Raw genomic sequence first — 25,138 nt, forward strand, 5'->3', positions numbered from 1 at the left:
TATGGGGGTGAGGGGTGTAATCTGGGCACTGTATGGGTAGGGGACATGGTGTGTACTCTATAGGTAGTTGGGAACTGTGTGTGTATACTGGGCATTTTGTGGGTATGCAGGTGTATTCTGGCAACTGTACGTAGGGGGTGCATACTGGGCAATGTATGAGTATGGAGGAGGTAGGCTGGGCTTTGTGTGTATATGAGGGATGCATGCTGGGGACTGTATGATTAAGGGACTTCACTGAAGTACTGAATCCATATGTCTAAACCTGAGTCTCGTGTAAATTTATCAAGTGGCATCAGCGTGGTCCTAATGTTAGTACTACCGTTTTCACCTGTAACTGCAGGACAATTTCCTTTGTGGCAGTAGAAACTATTTTTCAAAAGTAGGCAAGTGTGCATCTATTTCATTTGGTACATGATATATATGCATTATCTCCAACAAAAATGTGCCTTTACATTTGCCACATATGTCATTTCTACAGCTTATACTAGAAGCATTTTCCCTCCTCAGGTTTTCTGTATAGGGACAATTCTCTTTTAATTATTTCCACTGTGATTGTAATCTCATTTTCTCTATTTCTGGCCCTGTAGCTCGATTCCTGGTCAGTCATTTTAAATGGCTCAGTGGAAGTGACATACCCTGATGGCAGAACAGAAATACTTTGCATGGGAAACAGCTTTGGCGTCTCTCCAACCATGGATAAGGAGTACATGAAGGGAGTGATGAGAACCAAAGTGGATGATTGCCAGGTATGTAGGTGAAGAGAGGGGCCAGCCTGCCAGCGCAGTGCTAGATTTCATCTAACAGCCGGGCCCTTCATGTGAGATGATCAGGAATATCTCAAGCAAAGTCCTGCTAATTAGTGCAGTTTAATGTTATTATTTACAGAGTATTAAATCGTATTACTTACTGTTGTGGCTCGGAGATATAGGACCTAATTCAGATCGGATCTCAAATCTTATCATATTTGTTCATTTGAGAGAAAAAAAATCAGCTTTGCGATAAGGTCTGAATAAGCCCCATAGTTGAAAAAAAGCAAGAACTGTACAATAGATAAAACATTGTACATTCTCATTGTGCATTCTCAAAGCTATTAGATGTGTGACATCTAATTGAAAAGGGGTGCCATCCATTAATCCTGGGGTAATATGACAACAGGTAATTAATGAAAGGCCGCTAAATAATCGGGGGTTGTATCATTTATTTATTTTTTTCAAAAACCTCAGAGCATTCTTTAGGAAAAAGCTACACCAGTAACTCACAGGTAACCCAAAAGCAACCTGATGATCTACATTTTACTAGAAAGACACAGTTGGAGATCGATTCAGTTAGTCACATAGTATGCAAAATGCCATTGCAAGGGTATCTCATCTTTCCCCCCTCACTTCCCTGGCATGCCCATATGTCTGTGCAGCCTGGAGCTACGATGCGTGTTGCATATAGCTGTACTTACAAACAAGGAAAGCAGACTTGTCCCATTTGACTCCTCATACTGAATCTAACTGCAGTGGGTTTAAGGAGTTCTTACCGGAACACCAGTGTTTATATAGATACCCATTAAGTGTTTGATCTACGATTTCAACATTTTCTGAAGTCTCAAAACGAGTACTCAGATGATAATGTACAGTGAGCTCTTGGCATTAGCAAATGGATTCTAATAATTCTGTTTTAGGTAGTAGATGTTACCAACTAGGTATTTGTTATTGAGTAGTTTATATTGAAGTTCTGTAGTGGAGGTGGCAGTGGTACATACTGTTGTTCAGACTCATTACACATTCTGTTGAATCAATATCTGGAAAGTGCACTTTCCAGACAGTTATATATAGCAGTCTACATCTATTCACCAGACATGATCCTGTATATGTCTATACATGGGCAATTGTAATCGTCTCTCAAAAATCATTCATTGCAAAGCCAAAAAGCCACACCAGCATTTGTTAATTGTGAGTTCACATAACTGCATGATAGTGGAGAAATTAAGTAGCTGTGATAGGTGGGTAGTAGCTGTGATAGGTGGGTAGTAGCTGTGATAGGTGGGTAGTAGCTGTGATAGGTGGGTAGTAGCTGTGATAGGTGGGTAGTAGCGGTGATAGGTGGATAGTAGCTGTGATAGGCGGACAGTAGCGGTGATAGGTTTCTTGTATAATTCTTGGAGGTGATGATTTTTGGAGGGTGAAAGTACAGTAGTTTTCGAAATGTCAGAACTTCTATGCTACTGTAGTTGTAATATGAAATTGGGACCGGGTTAATTAATTACCTTACATTAATATTCTCTGTAGTCTTCACTACAGCCATGTCATACTTGCCCCTTATGTACCACATGCATGCCCCACTGGATCTGGTGTGATAAATACATTTAATGTGCAATACCTAACTCAGGAAAGATTAGTTATAAGCCATTTTTATTTTTATCCAGTATTGGCTGGACTATCCCATATACTGTATGTGTGCCCTACTGCATTCGCATGACAGTTTTGACATATATAAAACAAACAAAACAAATCCCTGTTGCTTCCATTACTAGTGGAGAAAACATATTGTCCTCTTTCCCCAGTTTGTTTGTATAGCACAGCAAGACTACTGCCGCATCCTGAACCAGGTGGAGAAGAACATGCAGAAGGTGGAGGAGGAAGGGGAAATCGTGATGGTGAAAGAGCACAGAGAGCTGGATCGCACTGGCACTAGGAAAGGCCACATTGTCATCAAGGTAACTGGGAAGGGTTTTTTATCATCTGAACCATCACAAATTAAATGTAACCTTTTAAATATATTGCACGTTTTTTTTTAATGCAAAACACTCCTTTTCACTTAAACATATGTCCCTGCAAGCATTTTTTTTTATTCTTTAATAGCTGCTGTATGTGACAGGTTAATCAGGAGCAGGAATACTGTATGTACATGTACATCCTGCAAGGCTTTCAATGCAATGCATGGACCTAGTGTTGGATTTGTATTTCGGTTACTGGTGCTCAAGCTACTGTATGTAGGTTCTGGCAGATATGTTTCCTGATTTTAATGAATTGCATTATATCTCCACAGGGAACTGCAGAACGTCTCACAATGCATCTAGTAGAAGAACATTCAGTAGTTGACCCTACGTTTATAGAAGACTTCCTCCTAACCTACAGAACTTTCTTGTCAAGTCCTATGGAAGTTGGGAAGAAGCTGCTGGAGTGGTTTAATGACCCTAGCCTCAGGGACAAGGTTAGAAAATAAGGATAATATAACTGCTACATAAAGTAGATGCGCAGAGTGGTTTGGTGTTGTGGTGGCCATAAGCAACCTTCTTTTTCAGCTCTTGGGGAAGAATTTGCCTACTACTCTTACCCTGTTCTCTAACAACTTTTTGTGGGTACAGTGTGTTGTATTATGTACCAGTGGAGTTACCACAGCCTGTAACTTTCCAGTTTTCATGGATCTAAAATTTGCAATATGTACCATAACGCAAGGACATGTTGGTTCCCCTTGTACCATTTTTTTAACCCCAAAGTATTTGCAGATCTTTTACCAAAGAATACATAGCTGATATGTCATACCTTTTCACCCTGGTCATTCTCATATGTTAGGGATAGCCCATGTTTTGTCAGTACACTGGCCCATCCCAGAGAAATGTCAGAGATATACATCCTGTCCTTTAACTTCCAGGTGACTCGAGTAGTGTTGCTGTGGGTGAACAATCACTTTAATGACTTTGAAGGTGATCCGGCTATGACCCGTTTTTTAGAAGAATTTGAAAACAACTTGGAACGAGAGGTAAAGATTCTTTGTAAATAAACTTCTACTTTAAGATGAACAAAATGGCAAAATGGTCCGTAGAGTATTAAGGCGTCTGATTTGCTTGTAAATGCATACTATACTGCTCAGATTTTTTGTGAGCGGTGTATTTAATTTTTTTTTTTTTTTTAATGTTTACTTGTGTATGATCATAACATTGCCCAAATATTGTTATAGCAAAGGACAAAACTTGTTTGTTTATTCTTTGAAAGCTGCTTGTTCAATTAACAATGATGTTTTTGTTTGTTTGTTTTTTGACATTTAAAAAAATATTGTCATTTTCTCCTTTAGAAAATGGGTGGACACCTGAGACTGTTAAATATTGCATGCGCTGCAAAGGCAAAAAGAAGATTGATAACGCTAACAAAGCCATCTCGCGAAGCTACGTTGCCTTTCACATTGCTGGGGGGGTTGGACAAGGGATTTGGCATCTTTGTTGACAGCGTGGATCCTGGAAGCAAAGCAGTGGAGGCCGGCTTAAAGCGAGGGGATCAGGTATGGCAGACCCCCTTCTCCCTATGAAATCTATGCTATGTACTGCTAGGGAAGAAAGGGAAGAAAAAAAACAGCTCAATAATTCATGTCAATTAGGTCCATTACCTCTGCAATTCCTGTACATTAAAGGGAAAAAAAGCCAGCCCCAAACCATTCTTTCTTAGGAAGGTAAATGTCATTGCTTGGATTATTAATCATGTTGAGTTACTTGCCCTTTACTTGCAGATATTGGAGGTGAATGGTCAGAACTTTGAAAACATTCAACTAACGAAGGCTATGGAAATCCTGAAGAACAATACTCACTTGTCTATCACTGTGAAAACCAATTTGTTTGGTAAGAGGGTTACTTTTGCATAGCCTCCATGCAGGGTTGCATGCCTCTGTATTCTCCTCTTCAAGAATGTATTTTAATATTTGCCTGTGGACATCACATTCTAGATGATACTATTATTTTTAGATGTATCATTTTTTTAGGTTAATTGTTGCCACAAAGATATTCGTTGTTGCTCTAGAAGCACCCATCCATGGCCTCCACAATTTAAAGTATTTATCAGGGCAATTCCAAGAGGCGTAGGTTTGTTTATAAACTCAAAGTATATCTGGAGTTAGTGATTTCATGCAAGATTCCTTTAACTTAAGAAAATCAGAAAACATTGAATTATGCTACAGACATTGGCCAAAAAAATTGGCTCAGATTCTTCTCGGCTTCTTTGTGGAGGTAGCCCAATTATGAACTGACGCAATTCCCATTTAGTTCAGTCGCACATTTCTTGGGATCAAAGCTTGTTTTTTGTTTATTTTTTTTTTCTTCCATCTTAATTACAATATTTCTACATTTCATTTTCTCCAGTGTTTAAAGAGCTGCTAGCAAGAATGTTGGAAGAGAAGAGAAATAGTGCTCCACACTTACCGAAAATTGGCGACATCAAAAAGAACCCTCGCTATTCTATTCCAGACCTTGCTGTTGATGTTGAAGTTCTAGGGCTTGAAAAAGTAAGCAAAAAAGGCAAAGCAAATACAGTTGGAGGACGCAACAAGTTGAAGAAGATTTTGGATAAAACACGGATCAGCATTCTGCCTCAGAAGCCTTACAAGTAAGAATACATTAAGTATACCAATATGTCGCGTTATTTCGTATCTAGTAAATTCTGTTAATGAAAACAATTCATTAGGGTTCTAGAAGAAATTTCTGAGGCTGATAGATTCACTCTAGACCTACTTTACATCATATTTTTAAATCCTATAGTTTTCCATGATGCAGTTGGCTAAAATACCTCTAATCCCTGATGAAAATCCTCTTTCTTTGGTATTGCATGCCACATCTTTACCCCTTATACTGCAATGAAGCCCTTGCATAGTTTAAGGAAATAAAACCTACTTTGTTCCTTCCGATCTTCACAGCTGTCCCTTTTGTTTGTCAAGCCTTGTCAGTGCAAATATCTTTGGAGACTTTTTTTGTATTGACCTCACATGTACAAGATAATGAAGTTGGCTTGTGGGAGACTCCACTAGGGTTAAAAAGATGGGTTGGGCAAGAATACAGTGTAACCATGTGAAACTGTACAGCCCTTGGCTGTTATTTCTTGAATTGCTCATTGTTGGACAGTCTTTGGGCGTTGCATGTTATAGTACCATTTATAGTATAATTTCTGTTCATTTTCCTTCGCTAACAAAATGCTCAGTTTGTGAAGAGACAGATGTTTGTGGAATAATGCAGCGCAATTAGTTAAGTAGGGTGCAGCTTGTTAAACATTGAAAAAGAAGGTACACCACCTTCTGGGAAAATCTTTACAAGGCAAGTTAATGTTTAAACTTAGCGCACCCCCCTTAAGAAGATGTTAGATGCACAGATACATTTTATAAGGATTTATTGTGACGTGACAAATAAAAAAATAATGACATAAAAATTGGCATGAACAATTGACATACATATGAAGCAAATTTACAATTTTTCACCAAGCTGTGGATGGACTGAAATTTTCTGCACAAATAAGTGGACTTTTTCTCACCATAGATGGGAATTGCGGTGGGCTATGCTTCCAATGAAGTTTCTGCAGCACCACCGCAGATGGCGTTCTATGGAGGAGTCCTTAATAAAGTGCTGGTGCGTCCATAAAGTGTCTTGGTGTCCAAAAGTGTCAAGTGCACTGGGATTAGCAGTCTGTATCCAAATAGGTAGCTGCAACGCATTTCGGAGATACAAAACGTCTCTTTTATCAAGCTGTGTATGGATACTCTGTTGCCTTGCTCCTATTAAATACCCACTATCTGGGTCTTCTAGGAGCTTGTTAGCCAATGGAATCAGACCTCCGTTTCGCGGGCCGGAAGTGCCGTGCGTTCCACACGGCACTTCCGGTTTGCGGTCCATTCGGCGATGTGTTACTTCCGCTTCCGCGGTTCTTTGCTGAAATAACTTTAGACATAAGCGGACATGAGACTACTGTTTTCTGTGTTTATTATGATTCTGTTCTCTGCAAGGCTTTAGCAATAATTTCTGGTCCTCTTCACTTCCACGATGTTGTTTATTTTGTTTACAGCGTGTTGGGTGTCCGCCCGCCATCTTGGTTAAGGGCTGAAGTGAGGGCAGATATGTAGGAACTTATCCTTTCCTTTTATTTCTGGATTTCTCAGTGGGAAAAGGCTTCTCCTCATTATACCTTCTGTGCAGTACTTTGTATTCCTGCATAGTCCATCCCTCATTACCGGGAGAGCCCATTCCCACTGAATTTATGTTTCCAATTCAATCCCATCCGGAATTGACATGAAAAATAATGATTGGAAAAAGGGAACTTCCCTTTTTCCAATCATTATTTTTCATGTCAATTCCGGATGGGATTGAATTGGAAACATAAATTCAGTGGGAATGGGCTCTCCCGGTAATGAGGGATGGACTATGCAGGAATACAAAGTACTGCACAGAAGGTATAATGAGGAGAAGCCTTTTCCCACTGAGAAATCCAGAAATAAAAGGAAAGGATAAGTTCCTACATATCTGCCCTCACTTCAGCCCTTAACCAAGATGGCGGGCGGACACCCAACACGCTGTAAACAAAATAAACAACATCGTGGAAGTGAAGAGGACCAGAAATTATTGCTAAAGCCTTGCAGAGAACAGAATCATAATAAACACAGAAAACAGTAGTCTCATGTCCGCTTATGTCTAAAGTTATTTCAGCAAAGAACCGCGGAAGCGGAAGTAACACATCGCCGAATGGACCGCAAACCGGAAGTGCCGTGTGGAACGCACGGCACTTCCGGCCCGCGAAACGGAGGTCTGATTCCATTGGCTAACAAGCTCCTAGAAGACCCAGATAGTGGGTATTTAATAGGAGCAAGGCAACAGAGTATCCATACACAGCTTGATAAAGGAGACGTTTTGTATCTCCGAAACGAATTGCAGCTACCTATTTGGATACAGACTGCTAATCCCAGTGCACTTGACACTTTGCACTTTTGGACACCAAGACACTTTATGGACGCACCAGCACTTTATTAAGGACTCCTCCATAGAACACCATCTGCGGTGGTGCCGCAGAAACTTCATTGGAAGCATAGCCCACCGCAATTCCCATCTATGGTGAGAAAAAGTCCACTTATTTGTGCAGAAAATTTCAGTCCATCCACAGCTTGGTGAAAAATTGTAAATTTGCTTCATATGTATGTCATTTGTTCATGCCAATTTTTATGTCATTATTTTTTTATTTGTCATGTCACAATAAATCCTTATAAAATGTATCTGTGCATCTAACATCTTCTTAAGGGGGTTGCGCTAAGTTTAAACATTAACTTGCCTTGTAATAAAAATGCTCAGTTTGGTTATAGTTATTTATTCTTCCAGATCTCTTCCAGATCTGCCCAAGTTATCTCCTGTAGTACATTTAGATCAGTTGTTTACATTGCTGTGAATAGGAAACCTAACTATAACTGCTCACTGGATGTAATGCTGACTGCACAGAGACAAGGTAGTTGCACTATATCCTAGACCTACAAAGTATAAACCCATCTGAGGAGGCAGAATGATAATAAGATGTGTTGAGTAGCAGAGGGCTGATGCATGTACAAACCAATCCATTCGCCGCCTGAAAAGGCAATGTATACAAAACACAATTCCTATAGCAAGTTGCATAGTTCACACCACACAGGACAAGGCAAGTGAAAGACTGACCATAAGACAACAATCATACGTTATAGTTTCCGCTGCCCCATAATTAATTTAAAATACTTTTAGACATCTTTATAGTCCATGTAGGCGTTGCAGCTGGTGAAGTCTGTGTTCTGGTAAATAAGAATAGTAAAGCCTATAGATTCCTAACCAGGTCTGCCTTAATCAGTCCACATTTCTTTATTATGGGCTGATAAATAATGCTATATTCATTATAGCTATGTGGGATCAATAGGATCACAGAGTACAGGCGCCTCCTCATCCTGCTTTCTGCTAAATAGAATCTACTTCTCTTTCATTATGACAGCGGCCTATTTACACTTGTAAAATAAAGTCCATGTAATATTAACAGCAACAGTCTTTGTTTCATGTGTGCCTTGGTACACCAAACTTCATAGAGAAAAATCCATGGTTTCCCTCCAGCACACTGAATGGCATCAGCAACCAGTCTGAAACACTACATGATAATGGAATTCAGAGATATTGGCTACATATATTTGTGCAATGTATCCCAAAGCTCCCAAGCCATCTTCAAGGCTTCTCTATATGTTGCGGGGACCCCAACATACAGAGAAACCTTGATGACTAGTAATAGGGACCCCCAATATACAGAGAAGCCTTAACGACGGCTTTGGGGATTAATCATAACATTTGTGCAAATATATATGTAACGAATGTCTCTGAATTTCATTATCATGTAAAGTTTGCACTGGTCACTGATGCCATTCAGTGTGCTGGAGAGAAACAATGTATTATTCTACTACCCAGTATTACCCCTCCCTCATACCCCTCATGCACCTGAGTGTTATTACTAAACTAATTGAGCATCTGTTACTATGTATACACTAGACTCAGTGGCCTAACTACAATACGCCAGAATTTCGGCAGCCAATTCTTCATTAAGAGCTGAAGCCGATAGGAGTAACGGGAAGATAGACAAGTAGATCTGCAGGTCCAGGCGCCAGTGCAGTGCAGTGATAGCCCTACAGACCCCCGGCACCTACACTTACTCAGCGCCTCCCAGCCACCGCGTGGTCTGCATGGCGGCTGTTATGCCACTGACATGACTGCATCCCTATTTCTTGTAGGTTTTTGTGTTTAACATCTTTATGTTTTTTGCTTTAGAGGTATGTCTTTTTGTTTTACCAAGCTTGGTATTTTGAACACCTTTATTACGATCGTCAGCAAGTGAAATTGCAACATAAAATGTCCAGGTTGACTGTATCTGACTACTTTATTGTGGTTTAGAAAATAAAAAAGGAAACCTTTCCCCCAGCACTCTGAAATGTATCAGCAATGAGATTTCATTGCTACATAATAGAAATACAGAGTTCTCCATTACATGTATTAGCAAATACACGATGAAGCTGCCAGGCTGCGTCAAGGCATCTCTGTTACTGGCAATCCCTAAAGCTACGTGATCATAGCACCCACTCTGGATCATATATAATTGCTTATTGTTATTTCCGTTTATAGGTGGACAATAGAGATGTATCATTGTAATCCATTTATAAAGGTTTTACCAGACTCCTGAATTACAATATAAAAAAACTGTATGGGTTAAAATAATGCTACTTCTTACATTTAGTGTGGAATATTTAATAATAGTACACACCCTTTGACTAGTACTTGCTACTTCGTGTCCTGAACTAATAAAATAGTCCATTGTACTACTGAGGCCTATTCAATAGCCCTTCACCCGGTCTTCAAAGAGTCTAGTGATTGCTTTTCCTGTGAGCGGAATCGAGCCTCGCCCAATCACATTATAATCCTAGACAACAAAAGCTTCTGGCTGTAAGATGTGTGCACTAACAGACGTTATTTTTATATCAATGAATTCATCTGTGGGGAAATGGCAATTGCTTGCCTGACACTATAAGTGAGAAATCCTGTGTTTCCTGCACATTATGCATGCCTTCCACTACAAAATTCTAGACTAAACATTTGATGAGAAGTGTGTAGCTCCTGGCTACAGCGTGATGTAATGTACCAGGAGAAGAGACACCTGTAGTTCCACCAGTGATAACGTATGGCTGGCATAGATGTGTCAGGGATATATAATAACATGGCAACATAATAACATCATTGTGTTTCTGGCACTCTTTGCTGGAGGAACATGAGGAGTAATGAATGCAATCTTCACTGTTGTGCTTTCTAGATCAGCGATCCCATATAACTCCATTGTCCCTCTGTTTGACGTTAATTTGTGGTTATTAGATCCGATATGGAGAAAATTTACACTTGACGGAACTTGGAGATCCCCCTCAGCAATTGTCTTGTCTCAGGTGAAAACACTTTCACCTCCTTGAAGTTCGCTGACATTTCATGCTGTCTCTTCAAAGTATTATCAGGGCCCAGTGAGTGGGTGTTACATCGCCCACAGGCATACGACCTTTATGCAATGAGTTGTTGGATTAGCGGAAGCACTGGGCATATTTATAGTGTGCCCCATCTCTGTGAGCTCTGCTTCCAGCAGGTGTTGATTACTTAGTGTAGGGACCGGTAGCATTGAGGTATGATTTTCAGATATTCCCTTCCGTTGAAGACATTGCTAATACAATAAGAAACAGCATATTAAATAGGCTGAATAGTCAGGACATCTTTAGCACCCTGAAAACCACCACAAAAATCTTGGTATGTTCTGCCCTGCCACTTGCGTTCTCCAAGTCTGCTCAAATTTTCCTAGTTACCCCATAAGCATGGCCTGCCCACAACAGGGGCATTGAGTGCTCTAGGCTTGTCTATAGGTGAACACACTGCCCAAGGTTTTGGGGGTGGCTACATCACTTTCGTTGGCATAGTCAGAACATGGATGCACAGTCCTACAACAATTGTCTTGTTGTAGAAGTCCTATTTCTATTGCTAAACATTCTTCCTTAACTACTGTATATATAGCCATATTCTATAATGGCAAAATATTTACTTCTGTGTTTTTGTTGTCAATATGTTAATTATTTTTAAAAATTAACAGTTTCTTAAATGATCCTGTCTGCATTATAGTCATCCCCCTCTTGGCTACACATACCTCCTGAATCTTTGGTATATGAGTTAGACAATCACTATGTCCATGTTCAGAATGTCTCTAAAAACATTTGATATGTTGACACTGACAAAAGTCAACATATATGACAGGTCAACATTATGTATGTCAATGGTGAGAATGTTGTCCTTATTATTTGACCCGAACCGCAATGACACCCTGCCTTTACAATATATTTCATCACTGTTAACAAATTGTTGTCATTAAGAGCAATTTGACATTCCCAATATTACTGAATTACCCCTGTAATCAGCCCTATGTACAGTACTAGCAACTACCACAGGTGTAGGTGTCCTTGTTACCTCTTAACATTTGCCTTAGGTTTGTGTGAAATGACTATTTCTCTGCAGTGACAGTGATGTGTCAAATTATCTAATCTCTGCTTCTCCTCTGTTCTCAGTGACATTGGAATCGGACAGTCTCAAGATGACAGCATTGTTGGTCTGCGGCAGTCTAAGCACATGCCGGCCACACTCCCTGTCAGTGGGACGCTGTCGTCCAGTAACCCAGATTTACTGCAGTCTCATCACCGTATTCTGGACTTTAACACCACCCCAGGTGAGAACTCCCACAACCTGTATCCTGTTGCTGGCACCTTTCCCCGCTGAGTTTGTGCACTTATCACTTTGCAGTGACATTCTGAAGGAGCTGCTAATGCTGATCTGTTTTCATTAACTCTGCTGATTGCACGAGTTCCCTTTCAAACAGCTGTTAACTTATGCTTATGTTTATTTTTCCACTTTTCAGGCTATTTTTAGCTTGACTAATGATAAGTAGTACATCATTTAGTAATAGAAAATAATCTGCTGACTTATTATAATGGGCCAATTTGTTAAATGATCTAACAAATATATGAAATTATCTAATGCATAAATTTTGCATCAAATGTTCCTTCAGGTTTTTTTTTTTTTGTTACAACGTGGTTGTAGAAAAAACTCGCTTTTATATATTCATGTTTCTTTGTAATCTTGAATTATTTCAGTGTTGAGATAACCTTTTGTATCGGTTGTTTTAAATTCTAAAATGTGATATTCTTTCCCAGATCTTCCTGACCAGGTACTGCGAGTGTTTAAGGCAGACCAGCAGAGCCGCTATATAATGATAAGTAAAGACACCACTGCTAAGGAAGTAGTCATTCAGGCCATCAGGGAGTTTGCCCTGACTGCTGTACCTGATGCTTACTCTTTGTGTGAGGTGTCTGTCACGCCTGAAGGGGTCATCAAGCAGAGGCGGCTCCCCGATCAGCTGTCCAAGCTGGCAGACAGAATACAGCTCAGTGGCAGGTATTGTTCTATTATTTCTGTTATTTCATTCGTTATTGGCTCTTATACCAGAAATGGCGCACATGCAATCCTATTAGATATTTCAACATAACATGGGATCCGGATGACCTCCCGACAGTTTGGAGTGTACCAACAATCCCGACCGTTAAATGCCCGACAGTCGGGATCCCAACTTACAGTGGCTATTCTCCCTCGTTGGGGTCCACATCCCCCATAGAGGGAGAATAGAACCTTTGGTGAGCCACCGAGCCCGCAATGTGTCAAACACAGTGAGTCCGCAAGGAGCATCAATGCACTCGCCCCACTGTCATCAGAGTACAGGCAGTCGGGCTTCTGATGTCGGTATACTGCACTGGCCATTGGAATCACGGCTGTCTGGCTGCTAGATCACACCCGTATAACATATTTGATCTCCCCTCTTTTGATCGTAATAGGATGAGATTGAAGTTTTGTCCTCGAAGAAGAATGTGCACAGATCTTCCACTAACAGAGTTTGTTCTTTCAGGTATTACCTTAAAAACAACATGGAAACAGAAACATTATGCTCAGATGAGGATGCTCAGGACCTACTAAGGGAAAGTCAGATCTCATTGCTGCAGTTAAGTACCATCGAGGTGGCCACACAGCTGTCTATGAGGAATTTTGAGCTGTTCCGGAACATAGAGCCCACAGAGTACATTGACGACCTTTTCAAGTTTAAGTCAAAAACTGGTTGCACCAACCTCAAGAACTTTGAAGACGCAATTAACCAAGAAACCTTTTGGGTGGCCTCAGAAATCCTAAGGGAAACCAACCAACTGAAAAGGATGAAGATCATCAAACATTTTATCAAGATCGCACTTCACTGTAGAGAGTGCAAGAACTTTAACTCTATGTTTGCAATCATAAGGTAAGTCCATGTTCACCTGTCACCAATATGCTGTGTGCTTTGGGTTTTCAGCTGTGTATTTCTTAATTTCATGGCCACTTTCCAGGGCATCAGAATTATAATTATGGTAGTTAGCGTTTATCACACCACTGCATGGACAGTGTGAAGCACATTTTTGTACCGATAGTGCCGATAGCTTGCCGTCATTATTGAACTCACCCCCCTTCACTGTGCCCATTAAAACGGCGAGGCTTGCCACAAAAGGCGAACCTTACCATCTAAGGGAATCCTCGCCATCCTCTGGTGAGCAGCTGGCAAGGGGTTTTGATAGCGAGGATGTAGCACAGTTTAGAAAATTACAGAAGCTGATTTGTTGCTATGGCAACTTTTCTGCTTTGAGGGAATAAATGGTGGTAGCCCCTTTTTGACCCAAACCCCTTGTTAACACCCATTAACGTGTTACTGGGTTTTAACACTCAAAATACTCAAAATGTTAACGAAAATTATCGGGTTTTTCAAAAAAACAAATGTTTCTATTTGAATAGCCCCTGAATCAATTAGACTGCGATATATGACTTTGGCTAATTGAATCCATCCACCCTTTATCTCTATCAAAATTTTGATACATTTTACACCCTAAATTATAGTCAATGGCAATTCCTCCATCTATATCTGGGGATACTATGCTTTGCTATATCCAGCATACAAGCTAGCACTGTTCTAGCAGCAATTATCCATTCTGCAACACTGTTTTGGGTACTGAATGTTCCTAAAGTTATTATGTGCACTATTTTGTTCCTGTGGGGTAGATGTATGAAGCAGTGTTAAGGTCGGAGGTGATAAAGTGCCTGGTGCTTGATCACTGGCCAATCGGCCCCTAACTGTCCATGTTTAAACCCAGCCTGTAACTTAACAGTCAGGAGCTGATGATGAAGGCACTATCACTTCCCCGCCCTTATCACTGCTTCATACATCTACCCCTGTGTACTGCAATGTAACAAACTTACACTCTCATGGTTTTCACCGGTATGAGGCATTTCGCCCATCAGGGCAGCCAGCTAACCTGCATTAAACACAATTCATAGAAAATACAATTATGATTCTTAAGGAACGGCAACTAAAAACACTCTAGTGTTGTATTTTTCAATAGGCATGATTTAATATTTCAAAAGGTGGCCCGCGCGGTGAATACACTAACATGAATGGGCTGCAAATAATAGCAAACCCAATGTATTCGCATCCCATGACCTATTGACAATAAAGGTGAGCCCTGTCACATCTGTACCATTATTCATCTATCCGTTCTTGTACGCTAAATCATTTTTGAATACTGGTATATCAACATTGTAATAATGAGATTTTTTTTTATTGCAGTGGCTTAAATTTGGCAGCAGTATCAAGACTGAGAACAACATGGGAAAAACTCCCTAGCAAATATGAAAAACTTTTTCAAGATCTCCAAGACCTGTTTGACCCATCAAGGAACATGGCAAAATATCGTAATGTGTTGAATAGCCAGAACCTACAGCCTCCTATTATCCCGCTCTTTCCTGTTATCAAGAAAGATCTTACTTTCTTACACGAAGGTGCTTAAATTATTACATTTAACTACTATTCGTTTACAAATGTGTGCATCTTCCTCACTTTTTTTTCCCCCCCAAATCAGGCAATGACTCTAAAGTGGAAGGATTGGTGAACTTTGAAAAACTAAGGATGATTGCAAAAGAAATCCGTCACGTTGGTCGTATGGCATCTGTTAACTTAGATCCTGCCTTAATGTTTAGGACAAGGTACCTTTACAACATACTAATTATTCTTTTAAAAAACCATACTACTTGCACAATCAATTAGGTTTATTACAGGAGGTTAAAATGCTAATTGTGTGTATTGTGTAGCCTACTGTCTGGTCAATTCAATTAAGGGCGAGTTGTTTTTGTTGTTGTAACGGCATATAAAATGCAGGCAATGGCCGCAGATCTTGCCCCCTCGTGGAACGATCTCATCCCGTTTTGCAAATCCGGCAGTATTGTAAGTATGGCATATAGCAACACTTGTGGGAGAGAGAACATCACCATTAATTGAATTGACTACAGTAAGTGGTACGTAGATCTGATCAAAGTATAGCTAATGAAGTTTAGTTGAAAGCTAGTCTCTGCTCTCAGCTCACATTGACAGTCTCCAGTCACCTTTCTATGAATTAGTGTTTTAAGAATTGTATTGTTACATTCTTGACTGCTTTTGCCAGCTTGCAGTTGTCTATGCTTTCTCAAAACCCATTGGTTATTGGTGAAAACTGCACAGTCTAAAAGGCTGCAACACGTAGTAACCAATCTGATGGAACTATAATTTTTCTAATAAAGATTAGTATTGTCTGGCTGTTATGGGTTATAGCAGTCTTTTCCCTGTGCAACCACTTTATTAATGTGCAGAATTGTGTAACATTCCTCACAACTGCTGTTAAAAGAAAACTGGCCGATTTTTACCTGCTCCCCAGTCTCTGCCATTTTAGAACGTTCTGTTGGCTTCAGTGTGTCTTGTCTTGAGGTCTGGGCCTTTCTTTCTGAGCTTGTGATCTTTCTCTCTCCCTTTTCTCTCTGTTCCTATACACTTGCTTCTCCCTCCGTGGTTCTCACTTGCAGGAAGAAGAAGTGGAGAAGTTTGGGGTGAGTTGGTTGGTAGCCTTATTGCTCAGTGCAGCACATTATTTTCATTCTGCCCATTCGCATCATTTCCTTTCTTTTGCTTTTCGCTTTTTGTTACCTTTTAACCATCTTGCCTGCAGACTGTTGTTTTATTCAACCCACACAGATTTAGTACAGTGCTAAAAGCACATTATTTTGTTTGCTTTATATAGACAAACAAAATATATCATAGAGAATTCTCTAGTAAGAATCCCCCCCCCCCCCCCAAAAAAAAAAAACCCCGCAAACTTCTTATTGGCTGCTAATATTTACATCTGTTGTGCCAGTTGTAATTTTTCCATACAACCTTTTATAATTCTGTTTGAAAATGAACTGGAAAATAAAAAATAGACAAGGCAGTGCCCCCTCCAGTGGGCAGTTTAGGTGACGCAATTGCACATTTTCTACATTCAGCTGTTATTTACATCATGAAGAGGGTAACTCAAAGTGAAAAAAAAGACTGCTTCATCCTTCTCCATAACAGTTAAGGGTCCATGTTGCATGAAGATAAATCCGAGTCTCCTCATATACTAACTGGCTACGTTACTGACCACAGAACATGAGACGTTAACACAATAATAATCCATGACTTTGGTAAAACCATCAAGATTTTTCAGCATGAGCTTCTTACGTTGTTGGTTTTATATGTTTATTAATATAATGCTTTATTAGTTTAGTTTTAATGCAAGTGTTGGTAAAAACCGTTTTTATTGAGTTCTCCAGAAGCAGATCTTTTGGGACAAGATTACAACACAATACTATAGTGATGACTTGTGTGGTGCTCTGAGAACATATCCTTCAATGATTGCTGCTAGTTTTCCGTTTGGTTTATCATTTCTAGCTATGATGATCTCTGATTTACTGGAATGAGGCATGTTAAGCATACATTACCTTTGTGACCACTGCATGACTGCATTGTATCAGACCCAGTCTTATTTCACTGTCTTGTGTCTTCTTTTTGCAGGTCACTCAGCCAAGGCAGCACTAATGCAACCGTCCTTGATGTTGCACAGACTGGTGGACACAAAAAGCGCGTGCGCCGTAGCTCTTTCCTAAATGCCAAGAAGTTGTACGAAGATGCACAGATGGCTCGCAAAGTCAAGCAATACTTGTCCGATCTTGATCTTGAAATGGATGAAGAGAACCTACAGACGTTGTCTCTGCAGTGTGAGCCAGCAACGAATACATGTAAGCAGCATGATACCATTTATTGCAAAGCTGTTCACTTGGAAGTGGTTTGGATAAGATTTGTACTAGCCATGTAGGCTCTGTGTTCATGGAAACTGGTTGAAGTAAGCAATCTGTCCTGCCCTTTTATGTATGTACTTGTTTTTGTGTATAATATTATTTGCTGTTTATTATTTGTTATGTTGAAGACTTCACTGGTTCATGGTATTAATATTCAGAGTATATATTTTTTTCATGTACTGTTGTAATAACTTGCATACAAATGGTTCCACAGTGCCAAAAACACCTTGCGACAAAAGATCAGGGAAACCGGACACATCACCGGTAGCGCCACGGGCAGCATCGCAGCAGAAACAACAACAGACATTGAAGGCAAACCAGGTGTTGCAAGTGCCGGCTGTTTCTCTCTACCCATCTCGAAAGAAGGTGCCCGTCAAGGATCTTCCTCCTTTTGGTAAGTGGAAGGATTGTGCTGTTGTTCATTTTCATATAACTATTAATATCTACCCATAATAACAATCCCTATATTTATATATGGGTTTGGAAGTCTGTGATTACACTGGCAGTTGAGACAGTAGGCATCTGCATGTGTTCATGGAATGATTGTCATCAACATGAGCCTGTAGCAAAATGCAGGTGCAATTCATTCTACACCTATGAAGACATTCATTTTCTAATGATTGCGCTCAAATATATTGAGATAGGGATTGGTAAGTAACATTAAAAGTGTGATTTCTTTTGTAGGATTCAGTGTGGCTTAGCTAATTGCTGCCCAGGCACAAATAGCCCCTGATTTCTTCAGTAACAGACAGAAACAAATCTAAAATACTCATCTAGCAGACATTTTCCCATATGTATATGTCTGAAAGCACACTTGCATGTCTTTGCGGTAAAGGAACAAATTAAACTATGCATTAACTTTGTTACTATTCAGTTGCAATGATTTTAATGCAGTTTATTACTGTCTTTTAAAAGGCATGAACTCACCACAAGCGTTAAAGAAAATTCTTTCGTTATCAGAAGAAGGAAACTTAGAGCGACTGAAAAAAGCAGCAGAGGACACTTTATCCAATGCCTCATCGCACCTCTCTTCCCCTCCCACATCTCCACAGAACTCGCCAAGAAAAGGTAAAAGGAAAAAACCTTCACGCATTATGGGAAGTAAGAAGTGCTATACATAGGAACTGCAATTGAGCATGATGCAGAACTGTATAATTGTGCTATTTATGGCAACACAGAGCAGTGACTCCATCATTAAAGACCATTACATCCATAGCACATTGTTATACTCTGCTTCCGGACCAGTGGCTCTGATCACCAGTACAGCAATGCCATTTACTGCTTTCTGGGCTTTAGGGGAGATTTACTTTTGAGCGAAAGGGCCAAATTGCAATGGCGATTAAACACAAGCAACGGCAGCCTGAATCACACACTTCACCTGGTCGATTCACCCCAACATCATTCAGAAGTGCTTGTTACCCTATGGGGTAGTGAACACTTTTGACCAAGATCCTGCTGCAATCAAGTTTGCTGGGTTTCATGTGAATTCTTCTTGGCGAACAAGTCGTCGATAATTTAATTCTAGCTATGTGTTTTTGGTCCCTACACTTTCCGTCTTATAAAAACAGACATTGCTGTCAAAATGGCCGGCTCTGTAGCCAGTATCCTATTCCTGTTGTCTTAGGCTTAACACGGTTTCAATTTGAACATTGGTTATGGCGGCCTTTTCAATGTCACACAATCCAGGACACATCTTCACCAGCATAAAGGGCTGTGTACATAGATATGCCCTAATATGTAGTTGCTGATGTATTGTTCTGTTTAGTCAAACCAATGTTTTGAAATATATACAGCCTAACAGTTGTGTAATTACTACTGACAAAACTAAACATAAATGGTACTTGTGTAGTTTCACGGCGCCGTGCTACTTCCGGGTTCTACGCTCGCCACAAACTATGTTAAAAAAAGTAACTTAACTCCATGCCAACATGGATAGTTCATACCTCCACTATCCATGTTGGCATGGAGTTGATTTTAAATAGCGTGGCGAGCGTAGCGAGCCACCGAGCCCGCAGCGTGGGCGAGCGAAGCGAGCCCTGCAAGGGGACTCAGACGCACGGCGCCATAGTGGCGCCGTGAAACTACACAAGTACCACATAAATATATATAGTAATATTTTACTCTTGTTTCTATTTTGTAGAAACATTGTACTAATAGCAAGTGCATTTGTCTCATTTTACACAAAGTATTGATCAAGGTCTTATTTTACAGGCTACTCCCTAGCAGCAAGTGGCACTGTGGATAATTTCTCGGACTCTGGACATAGTGAGATCTCCTCCAGATCCAGCATTGTCAGTAACTCCTCATATGACGGCATGCACTTGCATGATGATAGGCGACAGCGACACTCAGTGAGCATTGTGGAGGCAAATCTTGTTGTTGGTAGGACTGACAGAAGAGCCATGATTGAAGCTGACAATTGCTGCATAGGGTATGTGTCTATATATTCCCAGTCTTTTCACATGTAATACATTTCAGGTCCATATTACTTTATCGTATGAATGAAATTTATTTTCATTTGAAATTGTTCAAAACTAGTAGTAGTTTACTTCTGTCTGTAAACATTTATATAAAAGTGAACCTACAGATGGGTCCTCTTGCGGTAGTGTTGCACATGCGACTAGCGAGAAAACAGGAGCACATGTACCCGCTATCCATTACATGAGTGACATAGCACTGCATGCCACAGTATACAGGAACACTGTAAGAGAACACATCTGTAGTCCATTGCTATTTCACATTTAATTCCCCAACTGTAAGCTTATTTACAAATGTTTTTCTGGTGAGAAAAACATAAAAGTCTGTGTTCTATTTGCCTTTTTGTTGTATTCATATGCCCACAGGCTCCAATTAACTGGAAGATTTATTTTTGTATCTGAACAGAGTTAAAAAGAAATAGATGATGCATAGCACTGGACAGTGTTAAGCTATAGGTCCGGAAACTTGTCTCTAAATTCTGAGAACAGGTTAATTTAATCGGTGAGAAATAGGGGCTTTAATTGAATAGCCCGAGACATTACAGGTGGCCAGAAACACCTTCTTACAGTCATGATTGTGTCCAACATTCCCTTCAACTCCCTGGCAGTCCTTGGTGGTTTTTGGACACACAATGTACTCACAATTAGGGTAGCCAATTCCCGGGATCGGCGGGATCCCGGGATTTGGCCCCTAAAACGCCGGGATTGGAGTTTCCAATCCCAGGATTTCGGGATTAGACTGCGCATGCGCAGTCTAATGCCGGGCAGCGTCTGAGCTGGTGCTCAGACGCTGCCAGTCTTCTCCCATCCCGGGCAGTGCTGCTCTGCGCAGCGTGACTATGTCAGAGGTGACGCTGCGCAGGCCACACAATAGCCGCCTCATCCTGTGCACAGCGCTGACCTCCCACCGCTTCATGAGACCGCCCACCCACTCAGGCTGCCTGCATTCGCCTCTTCCCGGATGCCTGATGCCCACCCATCCAGGATGCATCCTCTCGCCTACATGCACAGGCTGCATTGGCCCAGCTCTATCGCCCACTAGCCCCACCGCACCTGTAAGTAAATATGCGGGTGGCCGGGGCGGGTTTTTGTATACCGATTTCCGGGATTGAAAAAAAATGCCCTGGGATTGGCATCCCTACTCACAATCCGTCGTACAGTCCAGCTGCTACATACGAACGGTTGTCTCACCGATTGTATACACCTAAACTGTCTGAACACTGCCACTCAAATGACACCGGTTGTATGAGCCATCGAGCGACCAATGCATGTGCTTAAAAGCACATGCAATCGGCTCCCAATCCATTGAGATTGTATGATTGGGTGCAATGTCTTTTAGGTGTATGGGGGCCTTAAGAGGGGTATTCAATCCTGAATCTGACTGACGGAACGTTGAACCAACGGAGGTTAGATGGTTGTTCTTTACCTCACTCACCTCTAGAGGAGGGACTGGGAAACACATAGAGGTTTCTTTCTTATAAGAAGATGATTGCAATGTAGAAGGAGGCGTACCCCACTCACACTGGATAAGGTTGTAGTCCCACACGTAATAATTTGAAAGGTTGAAAATTTGTAAAGTAAAGAAAACGCTATGTGTTAGGGCCCAACTGCACCTATTGTGAGTGGGGTACGCTACATCCATTGCACCTCTACACCTATATAATTTAAGATCAAAGAGACCATTAAATATTTTCTCGCCCCTCGTGTAGAGGTAAGCAAGGTACACCTAGTAAAACTATCAATTACCAGTCCAGATGTAAAGAAACCTCATCCAATGTGAGTTCTGAGTTTGTACATATTTATCAATTCTAACTGTTTTTGTGCCACTTGATCACATTCTTCTCATCCTCCTTGTTTACAATTGTATTGCATTTGAGATATGGTGATATCTCTTTTGGGTAGATAGATCTCCAGGCAGCAGTGCGCCCCATACTCCCAATGCAATAAACCCACTCGCTATTGAATCTGCAGCGAATTAGTCAATTAGTGTCCGTTTCCGACCATTCAGTTTCAACTTGAAAAACAAAACTCAATCTTCAATGCTGTTGGAAGCAGCAGCATTGAATAGGCAAGTGCCGTTATTTCCGCTAGCGTATTGAATACCCCCCTTAAGCTCAAGGCTACCTCCTCTTATTTTAATTACCCGGGCTTATTAAATTAGAGCCTACAATCATTCACTGCTTATAAATCTAATACATACAATCTAAAAAATGCAGACCACACATTGTATATGCATAGAGTAAAAAAAGACCGCATTCAGTTAGATTACAATGCTATACCATCTAAACAGGTATTAGCCTTTTTATAAATATTGTACTGGCAAGAACCTGTTTGCAGCTAATGTTAAAGTTGCCTGTACAGGAGTTAGGGCTAAATTATCTATGTGTGATGGATAGTGTGCCAACTCTTGGCTTCCCTATGAATATAGCCCCATTGTCATGGCAGCATGGTGAGGATCTGCCGCCCAGGTGGCCAAAGTATTAAACGTTCTGTTTTACTCATAGTTATGCAGTTTTTTTACTTTTACATAATTAGTAATACTTTGTTGCTGATTAATGAAGGGAATGATACTGGCCATACCTCTGACTATCAGAATAGTTACTTTGTCATTTCCAGCCCCAGGACCATGTGGCTCGTAATCCAGCCTTGCAGCAGGTGATACATGATATGAAGTTATTGAGGTGGATAGATGTAGAAACCTCTGACTTGCTGTCCCTTATTACAGAATAATAACTGTGTGATCGCTTTACCCTGTTTTTTTTCTACATTTCTTTATAGCATCAATGGCTATCTTCCATCTGTCTCCTCACTTAAGAGAAGTGTGTGGTGTTAAAAACCATCTTTAATTTGGGGAGTATCTATGTTGTGCTATTGGGATTTGAGCCTTTAAAGTTAGAGCTGGGGTTGCAAATAAGCACTGATTTTATAGTATTCTAGATTGCTTAGTACAATTTGGATTAATATGTACAACTATATTGCTTGCTAATGCCATTCTTTTTTCCCCTTTGCTGTACTTCCAGCCCCTATGCACATTCGGCAGAGAGCAGAGGCATATATGCTGGTGCCACCGTTCTGTCTTCTCCCAGCATGGAAGAGCTCTCACAAGATCAAGGCGACCGAGCTTCCCTAGATGCAGCAGACAGTGGGCGAGGTAGCTGGACCTCTTGTTCAAGTGGGTCTCATGACAACATTCAGACTATTCCGCATCAGAGAAGTTGGGAGACTCTCCCCTCTGGCCATGTTCACTTTGATAGCACATCAGATGGGGCAGGTTTCTGGACGTCAATGAGTCATCCAGACCAGGTCATGTTTTCTGACCATAGCACAAAGTATGGCAGACACGGTCAAGGAAGAGAGACTTTAGATCAAGCACAGTCCAGAGCAAGTTGGGCATCTTCCACTGGTTATTGGGGTGAGGACTCTGAGGGGGACACTGGCACCATTAAGAGAAGAGGTGGAAAAGATGTGACCCTCGAAGCAGAAACTAGCAGTATAACGTCACAAACTTCAGATGACTTAAAGCATCTCCCTGTGCCCACACACATAGCTGTAACCACAGCTTCATCCAAGGGTCTTATTGGTAAGAGCAGCTTGTTCAACTTGTTTACCACACTAGTGAACGCTCTAGTAATGATCAGATCAGGATATACAATGGCACTCCCATATACAATGTTATACCAAGAGAAATGTGTCTCCCTTTACCCCAGTCTGTTTGGATGCAAACTTTGTTGTGATGAATATTGTTAAAGCTCGTCAAGTCCATGTGTCTTTCAGTTGCATTTCATTAGAATGAACAAACTGACCCCTCCATAAGTGTAATACTTCCACAATACGTTACCTTTTTTATTAAACTGGTTTAAAGTGGATCAAACAATTTTCAAATGCTAAAGGTACAACTCCTCTATAAAACCCCAATGGCGTTAGTAGCAGGACCTCCGACCCAACACATAAGACACATAAGATTCTTCGGATAGTCCAAACAAGTCTAGCTTCTAACCTCTATAGGGACCTGCTTTTACCATAGATGCAATACATGGCGGGGATATCCTCTTACCTGCGATCGCTGATTGTGGGTAATATCAGGGCTGTCTAATTAGCCCTGGTAAGCCAGAGCATGCCACAGTTTATCAGGGATTTGAGTCGCCCAGGCAGGCGAAGCAAACTCTGAAAAGCCGCCCTGTTTCCGTGAAAATGGAACTGCGGCTCGGCAAAACCACACAGGTTTCACTGAACCTGTGCATTTTCACAGCAAAACAGGTCTTTTGTGTGGGCTTTCCAATCGGATAGCCTAATAAAAACGTTGGGGGGAGGGAATGTAAATAGGTAAATTGCTTTTATAGTGCCTGTGTCCAATACACACTTGATCACTCAGTCATTAACAAATGTATAGGTCCTCATTACAACATATTGTTCATTCTGGCTCCCTGCACCCTTCATAATTTCTGCTGTTCCTTTTTCCTACCTGGGGTGTCACACTCTGCTGTGGTTATATATAGATCCGGCTGTGCTCGCAGCACCACAGCAGTTTGGGACAGCCCAGGCAGGAGAGAGGAACAGTACATGTTTTGAAAGGCGTAGGGTGCAAGAATGAGCACTAACAACGTGCTAATAAAGTGTAATACTTAAAACATGTAGTACACTGTTTTCCCCTTAACTTATAATAAACATGGTATCAAATTACATCACATAACTATAAAAATGTGATGTAACAAAGGAGTGAGTCTGATACAGACATGCCAAAGTACACATTGTGTTTCCTCGGAGACTCTCTGATGCGGATATCAGGCTGTCATCCAGTTTATTTCTATTTATGATTACAACTACATATGTTTAGGGTTAACATGTAACCCTTGTTCATGAGGCACGTTTCCTAAAGAAATTAGTGACTTATAATGCTGTAATAAGCATTTTTATGGGCGGTGATGGTTCTAAAGTTCATTGGAAACAGATCACATTAGATAAGCTATATGCTCAGTGTTAAAATGCTTAAACATACAACTATGAGTATAAAGGAACCTGCGCATTTATATTATGTGTTAAAGGATGTACTGCAATAAATGATGTGGAATATTAAGAACCCTACTGTATACCATGTAACACTAATGACACATTT

The 25,138-nt window shown here is 40.7% G+C and overlaps 1 protein-coding gene across 11 annotated transcripts in view; it reads left to right on the plus strand.

Annotated features, from left to right (window-relative positions):
• RAPGEF2 (Rap guanine nucleotide exchange factor 2) overlaps positions 1 to 25,138 on the plus strand; it is a 292,184-nt gene that overhangs the window by 262,320 nt on the left and 4,726 nt on the right. For 10 of the 11 annotated variants that reach the window (XM_083172580.1, XM_083172571.1, XM_083172608.1 and 7 more), the window contains 18 exons: positions 588 to 746; positions 2,552 to 2,704; positions 3,037 to 3,201; positions 3,643 to 3,750; positions 4,063 to 4,266; positions 4,492 to 4,600; positions 5,117 to 5,360; positions 11,869 to 12,026; positions 12,511 to 12,751; positions 13,257 to 13,640; positions 14,994 to 15,205; positions 15,286 to 15,409; positions 16,259 to 16,282; positions 17,265 to 17,488; positions 17,763 to 17,942; positions 18,464 to 18,616; positions 19,760 to 19,979; positions 23,046 to 23,605. In XM_083172580.1, the coding sequence (XP_083028706.1) occupies positions 588 to 746; positions 2,552 to 2,704; positions 3,037 to 3,201; positions 3,643 to 3,750; positions 4,063 to 4,266; positions 4,492 to 4,600; positions 5,117 to 5,360; positions 11,869 to 12,026; positions 12,511 to 12,751; positions 13,257 to 13,640; positions 14,994 to 15,205; positions 15,286 to 15,409; positions 16,259 to 16,282; positions 17,265 to 17,488; positions 17,763 to 17,942; positions 18,464 to 18,616; positions 19,760 to 19,979; positions 23,046 to 23,605 (3,622 nt within the window). The remainder of the gene's footprint in view (positions 1 to 587; positions 747 to 2,551; positions 2,705 to 3,036; positions 3,202 to 3,642; positions 3,751 to 4,062; positions 4,267 to 4,491; positions 4,601 to 5,116; positions 5,361 to 11,868; positions 12,027 to 12,510; positions 12,752 to 13,256; positions 13,641 to 14,993; positions 15,206 to 15,285; positions 15,410 to 16,258; positions 16,283 to 17,264; positions 17,489 to 17,762; positions 17,943 to 18,463; positions 18,617 to 19,759; positions 19,980 to 23,045; positions 23,606 to 25,138) is intronic. The other variant, XM_083172617.1, reaches the window with a different exon arrangement.

The sequence above is a fragment of the Crinia signifera genome, chromosome 1 (genome assembly GCF_055691185.1).
Source record: "Crinia signifera chromosome 1, ASM5569118v1, whole genome shotgun sequence".
Lineage (NCBI taxonomy): Eukaryota > Metazoa > Chordata > Amphibia > Anura > Myobatrachidae > Crinia > Crinia signifera.